Genomic DNA, 7,500 nt, shown 5'->3' with positions numbered 1-7,500 from the left:
AGAATGAATGGAGGTGAATGGAGTTGTACCCCTAAAATCCACTTTCTCTGGATATAATTTTTTGGTAGAAATCGGAATATTGCATGCGAAAGGGGGGTCAAAGAAAATACACACGGCTGAGAATTAGAATTTTTAAGTCGCTTAATTGTTCTAAAATGCCTTTCAAATGTGTCAATGACGTCATTCATTAGCAGAATGCTAGTGTGTTATGGGCAACAACGACCCAGCCTGTAAGAAACCAAAGGGCCATAATTACTTGTTCATTCAACTTTCGACCTATAATCCATATTGAGCTTGCAGAAACGAAAATCCGATCTTAAATTTTTCAATGACAATCAAGTGAAACAGACCAATTTAGCTGTCTAGTCCCATGGACCCCCATTGTTTTTGCACTTACTTGCAATCGCTCCTAGCGGAACTGCAACAGATTGCAGGTAAAATGCAGGTACAATGGAGTTAATAGGGAGTGAACCGGCTCTCCCTAAATGGGCTCTGTCTGTGATGAGGTTCTGTTTCCTGTCTGATGAGGTTGCATTTCCTTAGTGGTGAGGTTGTGTTTCCTGTGTGATGAGGTTGCATTTCCTGTGTAAATAAGTTGTGCTTCCTGTGTGAAGAGGTTGTGTTTCCTGTGTAATGAGGTTGCATTTCCTGTGTGATGATGATGTGTTTCCTATGTAAAGATGTGTGCATACTGTCTGATTAAGGGTGGGTTTGTGGGTTTCTGTACTGTGGGTTTCAGCTTCTCTACTGGCTTGTTACGGGTGGGTTTGGACAGCTTCTGTACTGGCTTGTTACAGGTGGGTTTGGACAGTCAGTCTGCATACTCTCTGAGTGAGTGTGGGCAAAGATTGTTAAGTCGGAGCAAGATACTTTGTCATAGTTCATGTCTATGGGCGCGAAATGGGGATCAAGTCCTCTGCATAAAGAGGCATGTTGTTGACGTATTGATGACTTTCTACCTGTCTGACATACAGTATGTCACTGCTCTCATTAAGTTTCCCCAGCACCTGATCGTCGTTACCTTACACAGCAAGATTTGGTTCAGCTGACCGGTGAATGTGTTGTCAAGGTAGAGCGTACGTACCAACCAGCTAATAGCAGCACAATAAATAACAGGTGCACACCTGATACAAAGTCGATTTTCTCCAGACTGGAATGCTCAAAAATTCTAAAAATCTACCTGAAATGGTCAGAAGGGTTGAAGGTCAGGAATCCGTGCCCAAAATTCACATTCCTAGCTCTATAGAAGCAAGATTTGTTGTGCTGTAACACTGTTGTTCTGTAATAGAGGGAATAGTGTTGTTTTGTAACAGCGGAGACAGTGTTGTGCTGTAGCAACGATGTGCTGTAACAGAGAGGACAGTGCATAGAGATACAAGAATGCTAGGAAGGCAGCACCCATTCACTAACGTTCAGACTGAGAGTGACTCAGAGGGTGGGACTTAGGTGGGGTATGGAGATATTTTTTCCCCTTCAACTCACACATGGGAGTATGTGCGTTCAAATGGGACAGGTTGATAACCATACGGTCATATCACTGATCTGATTTAGCTTAACACCTAATAAACTAGATGCACTGCATAGCGGTACAAGATATGACCGCTGCGTTGTGAAGAATTGCGCATGTGCAGTCCAAGATTATCAGTAAGAAAAAGGCTTTTAAAGAGTTAATTTGATAAAAAAAAAAAAAAAAAAAAAAACACCAAACCTTTTCAGCGATTTTTTTGTCTGATTTTCATTGTGATTTCAAACATGTGATTTTTATGTCCCTTACACCTCGGAACATGGACATCCAGCTCTCTCCCCATTCATTTAGATAGGGCCCTGGTCTTGTTCCGGTCAAAGTCGCTGCCCGACCCCATGGCCAATTATGGCTGCCGAGTGACATGAAAGGACTTTGCTGTAACAGTGTTGTGCTGTAACAGTGTTGTGCTGTAACAGTGTTGTGCTGTAACAGGGGGGGGCAGTGTTGTGCTGTAACAGTGTTGTGCTGTAACAGAGGGGGCAGTGTTGTGCTGTAACAGTGTTGTGCTGTAAAAGAGGGGACAGTGATGTTGTACTGTAACAGTGTTGTGCTGTAACAGTGTTGTGCTGTAACAGAGGGGGCAGTGTTGTACTGTAACAGTGTTGTGCTGTAACAGAGGGGACAGTGTTGTTGTACTGTAACAGTGTTGTGCTGTAACAGAGGGGACAGTGATGTTGTACTGTAACAGTGAAGTGCTGTAACAGAGGGGACAGTGATGTTGTACTGTAACAGAGGGGACAGTGTTATACTGTAACAGTGTTGCGCTATAACAGAGGGGGCAGTGTTGTACTGTAACAGTGAAGTGCACTACTGTCTTTCCTGTCATTGGCATGAGGCAGTGACCGTGACAATCAGGAGCAGACCCAGATTAGTGTGGATTAGTGGAGTGGCACTTATTATCTGTGTTGTGTGTGTGTGTGTGTGTGTGTGTGTGTGTGTGTGTGTCTGTGTGTGTGTGTGCGTGAGAGAGAAAGTGAGAGAGAGAGACAGAGAAAGAGAGATAGAGAGAGAGAGAGAGAGGGAGAGAGAGAGATAATGGAGCAGCATTTACAGTGTGGGATCAGAACTCAGAAGATCTCACTTTGTCAGCAAGAGAGGCAGAGTCTCTGCAGCTGTGTGTGTGTGTGTGTGTGTGTGTCTGTGTGCTTGTCTCTGTGTGTGTGTGTGTGTTCGTGTGTGTGGAGCTTAGCTGTTGCTCTTTACTCCATAACAGTGGCTCATGTTTGGCCACATGTTATTTTAATAAATAGCTATGTGTGTGTGTGTGTGTGTGTGTGTGTGTGTGTGTGTGTGTGTGGATGCGTGCACGGCTGCACGCTTTTATTTGCTAATTTGCTTTGAAAGGGTAGAGTTAGGGTTAGCAGGGTTTGTATGGGAAGATTAGTGACTGGTAGTGTGCACTGCAGAGTGTAGTGTGTGTGTGTGTGTGTGTGTGTGTGTGTGTGTGTGTGTGTGTGTGTGTGTGTGTGTGTGTGTGTGTGTGTGTGTGTGTGTTTGTAATTTATGTACATGTGTCTCCCCACATCAGAAGCAGCCTACACAAATTAACACAGGTATCTTACACAGGGGCCTGTCAGTAATTATTGAACAAATATTCGTGATGAAAAGCACATAATTTTCACTTTTCATTCACTATATCCTATAGTAATTCATTATTATGAAGGCCTTTCTCCAATGGTAAAGTAGATAGAATGCGTTGCGTTCTAATAGCCTACAGCTGTTTCAGTTCACGATTTTAATGAATGGTTCACAATCACAGTACATGACATTCATCACTTCCGCTTAACATAACAAGGCCACTAGTTGTCGCTCTGTGCTCAACTCAACATCCACTTCGGCCAGCTCTGTCCATCCCCCTTTAGGCGACAGGGTTCTTCCATCTTCCATTCATCATAGGGCAGTGTGTGTGTGTGTGTGTGTGTGTGCCTGAGTTTCTGCCCATAGGGCCACTTTTACACACACAGACACACACACACACACACACACACACACACGCACACACATTATTATATATTATTATATTGATATTTATACCGAGTACAATACACTATGTTCATACACTATTATACACTATTTATATTTCTCCTGAATACAATACATCATTATATACTATTTATAGCCATACCAAAATATGTCATCCGTCTATTTCCTTAGGATTTGCTTTGGTTGTAACTGATTGATTGTGTCACCATCACGATGATAACTAGAAAAGCACTAGAAAGCGCAGACGTCCGTCTTCTATCAAACCTGAAGCCATTCTAAAGCATTCAATTTTTTTACCACTGATTCTCACTGTCTCTTGCTGCACAGGTCACCTGCTTTCACACCTCACACCAAAGAACTTCTCCAACACGTTATCTGTGCCTCTAGACTCCTCGTGTCGTGAGTTACGAGCTCCTGACACCATGTATTGTTCCTCTAACTATTTAAGGACACAGTGATCAGGATGCAAGCAGCCTAGATAGCTTTCATTGTTAGGCTACTTCTTCCTTGGTTGTCTTGTCATACATTTGAACCTAAACTATTCAGATCGCCACCATGTGGCCATACCATGCCATTACACCGCCAAGCGAAAATTAATAAACGCCTCCTGAATCCAGACGGCAAAACGAATTACTCACAAAATTTAAAAGTTTCTTCTTTGGGTCATTTCAGACCTTCCCTGAAAATTTCATCGAAATCCATCCATCACTTTTTGAGTTATCTTGCTAACAAACAGACAGACAAACAGGCAAAACAGAGAGACAAAACCCCGATGAAAACACAAGCTCCTTGGCGGAGGTAATTATGAGATACTAACACAACTAGAGCAGGACAAAGAGAAGAGAAAAAAGGACAAACAAAACTCTTGGACATAGAGTATGTTAGAATGTATCTATTTTTAACACCTAATCTACTGTACTTAACCTACACAATGCATGCATGCTAGTAAGACACATGCATGTTCAGCAAGCAATATAGGTTAAATGTGTAGGTTACATTTCATGCTGCAAGCCTTCAATAGAAATACTAACGGTAGCAAGCATTTTTTGTGAGTGTATTGTTTATTCTGGGAAAGTTCCTCTCTTATTCTCTGAGGTGCAGTTTAACTAAAGATTTCAGTAACATATTTCACTTTTTTTTTTTAAGTATATTTTTTGGCCTTTTTGCCTTTATTATGATAGGACAGTGAAGAGGTAGACAGGAAACAAGTGGGAGAGAGAGATGGGGTGGGATTGGGATATGACCGCAGTCCGGATTTGAACCTGGGTCCCCGTGGGCACTCGGACCCGCAAATGGTATGGACGCTGTAGCCTGCTGTGCCACAGCGCCCCCCATATTTCACATTTTATGAACACTGCTGGCTTCGCATTCCTGTCCTAACCCAACAGCAGAGATGCTCCTCCCATTTAATATCTATAATGTGTCGTAACGAAACAGTCTAAATTCCCCTCACATTTCATATCTTGGCAAAAAGGCAAAAAGGCCAAAATATGACTACACTACTTAAAGGGACACTTCACCGATTAGCATTAAGCTTTGTATCTTTAGAAAACCAGTCATTGTCGTGAATGGTCGTGCATCATTCCCTCAGTTTGCCTTGAAATGGGAGAAATACAGATTTTAATGTTGGACTTCCTGCTTTCAATGATGTAAAAATCATCATTTTACATCATTGAAAGCAGGAAGTCCTATTCATTGAAATCCGTATTTCTCCCATCTCAAGGCAAACTGAGGGAATGATGCACGACCCTTCAAAAACATGACTGGTTTTCTAAAGATACAAAGCTTAATGCTAATCAGTGAAGTGTCCCTTTAACCAAATATATTACTGACAATGCCATTAATTTATTTACTATCATGCTACATTAATTTGACAGATGTTTGTTTTATTTTATTGTTTAAAAACTGACACAGAACAAAATATATGATGTTCAACTGAATAAAGAAGAGAATGTCTATGAGCTGGACAGTAAACGCCAGTGTCATTATTTCCTTTAGTAGTTTGGATTCACAAACGCTTTTACCATCTCAAACAGGAACTGAAGCTTGGGTGCAGCGTGTCAATGTTTGGATATAAGACCACTTTAATCCTCCAGTTTGCAAACAGAAGACAGATGTTCTCCGAGAGTGATGAAACCCCACAGATCAAATCTGTGTGTGTGTGTCTGTGTGTGTGTCTGTGTGTGTGTGTGTGTGTGTGAGTGAGTGTGAGTGTGAGTGTGAGTGTGAGTGTGAGTGTGAGTGTGAGTGTGAGTGTGAGTGTGTGTGTGTGTGTTTGTGTGCATGGTGTTTGTTTGTGTGTGTGTGTGTGTGGGGGGTGTTTGTGTTTGTGTGGGAGGGGGGTGCAGGTGTGTGTGGGAGGGGGGTGCAGGTGTGTGTTTGTGTGTCTACAGTATGTGCGCATGTGTGTGTGTGAGTGTGTGCTACTGTAGCTGCCCGGCTGTAACGCGTGTCTTGGTGTTGCCCCCGTGACTCTGGAGGGAGTTTACAGCTGATATGGGTTCATTCAGCGGACAGAGGTCAAGCCTTAAGGTCAAGCTGCTTCACCAGTCACTCTCTCAGTCTCTTTCTCTCCTTCTCTCTCTCTCTCTCCCCCTCCATTTGTCACTCTATCTCCCGGCCTCTTTCTCTCCTTGTCTCTCTCTCTATCTCTATCTCTCTCTCTGTCTCTCTCCCTCCATTTGTCACTCTATCTCCCGGCCTCTTTCTCTCCTTGCCGCTCTCTCTCTCTATCTCTCTCTCTTTCTCCACCATTCCCTCTCTCCATGTCTCTCTCTCCTCTCTATCTCTCTCTATTGCTCCCTCTCTCCATCTATTGATCTCTCTGTCCATTTATTGATCTCTCCCAGTGTGCTGTTTCTACCGATCTTGTCCTGTTTGTTGTATATCCAGTGGTGCTACAAAGATGCTAATGTACCATTGCAGGTGTTATAGATCTGGAGAGAGTGAGGAAGTAGCAGCTACAGCCCACATTCTCTTCAATGGCCGATGCTATGCTGGCTAATTTAGCCAATTATCTACTCAGTGGGCTGTGGCCATCTTTGAAAATGGCATCCAACATTTGTTCAGTTCCACCCACATTTTCAGAAACCAGCCGCAAATGATGTGGTGCATGTGGATTGGCTGATCCACCAATCCCCACAGACAGCAAACGTTTGTGTTCACCAGTAATGTGACTCCTAATTTGCTGTGCTTTGCCGTTTGTGTTCACCAGTAATGTGACTCCTAATTTGCTGTGCTTTGCCGTTTGTCTTTGGGGATGTGAGTGGAAGTGAGCATACAGTATGTCAGACGCCATTTTTAAAAATGGTGGTGTCTGAATGGGATGCTAATGTGCTAACGCTGATCGCTAACCCACATGCCACCTTCTATGTCCTGACCCATCCGACACATTTCAGAGGAGCACATTCTATTGATGCATCCCAGGCATCATGTTCAATAAGCCGCCTTTTTAATGATCATGTGGCCTACTATAGAGTTTATACCGATGATTTACTTCAAAGCAACACTCAGGCACTTTTCCTCTGTCGCATGCACACTATTTGCATTACTATTCAGCAGCATGGATGTACCTAAACATTTGCAACTTGCTCAAAGACATGAGAAACTGCTATTTTGATGTGCACAAGTGACACAATTATGTGAAGATTGATCAGGTAGTTTTGAGAATTCCAATTCTGATCTGAGAAATGCACCAAAGTGACTGTAATTTGTGGACCCCCTATAATCTCTGGCGGCCCCTAGTGGGGTCCCCGAACCCCAGGTTGGGAACCACTACCTTAGAAGCAGCTTGCGTACCACAGTTTGGAAATACCTGCTCTAAAGCCTGACTCCCTGTCATGTCCACCCCCCCCCCACCATGCCCCCCCCCCCCCCCCATGCCCCCCCCCTGCAGAAGTACCGGCTTCAAGATGAAGACGTCACCTCTCCCGCACCACACGGAACTCCCCCTCACCACCGGGGGGCGCAAGAGCATGGAGCGGCACCTGAGC

General features: G+C 43.6%; 1 protein-coding gene across 1 annotated transcript in view; it reads left to right on the top strand.

Annotated features, from left to right (window-relative positions):
- Nucleotides 1–7,500, top strand: part of LOC134101724 (discs large homolog 1-like protein) — a 52,196-nt gene that overhangs the window by 4,366 nt on the left and 40,330 nt on the right. The window contains exon 2 of the mRNA XM_062555481.1: nucleotides 7,404–7,500. This exon is cut by the window's right edge and continues 83 nt beyond it. Within this exon, the coding sequence (XP_062411465.1) occupies nucleotides 7,404–7,500 (97 nt within the window). The remainder of the gene's footprint in view (nucleotides 1–7,403) is intronic.

This window comes from Sardina pilchardus, chromosome 15 (assembly GCF_963854185.1).
Source record: "Sardina pilchardus chromosome 15, fSarPil1.1, whole genome shotgun sequence".
Classification (NCBI taxonomy): Eukaryota; Metazoa; Chordata; class Actinopteri; order Clupeiformes; family Clupeidae; genus Sardina; species Sardina pilchardus.
This window is presented reverse-complemented; position numbering and strand designations above follow the sequence as displayed.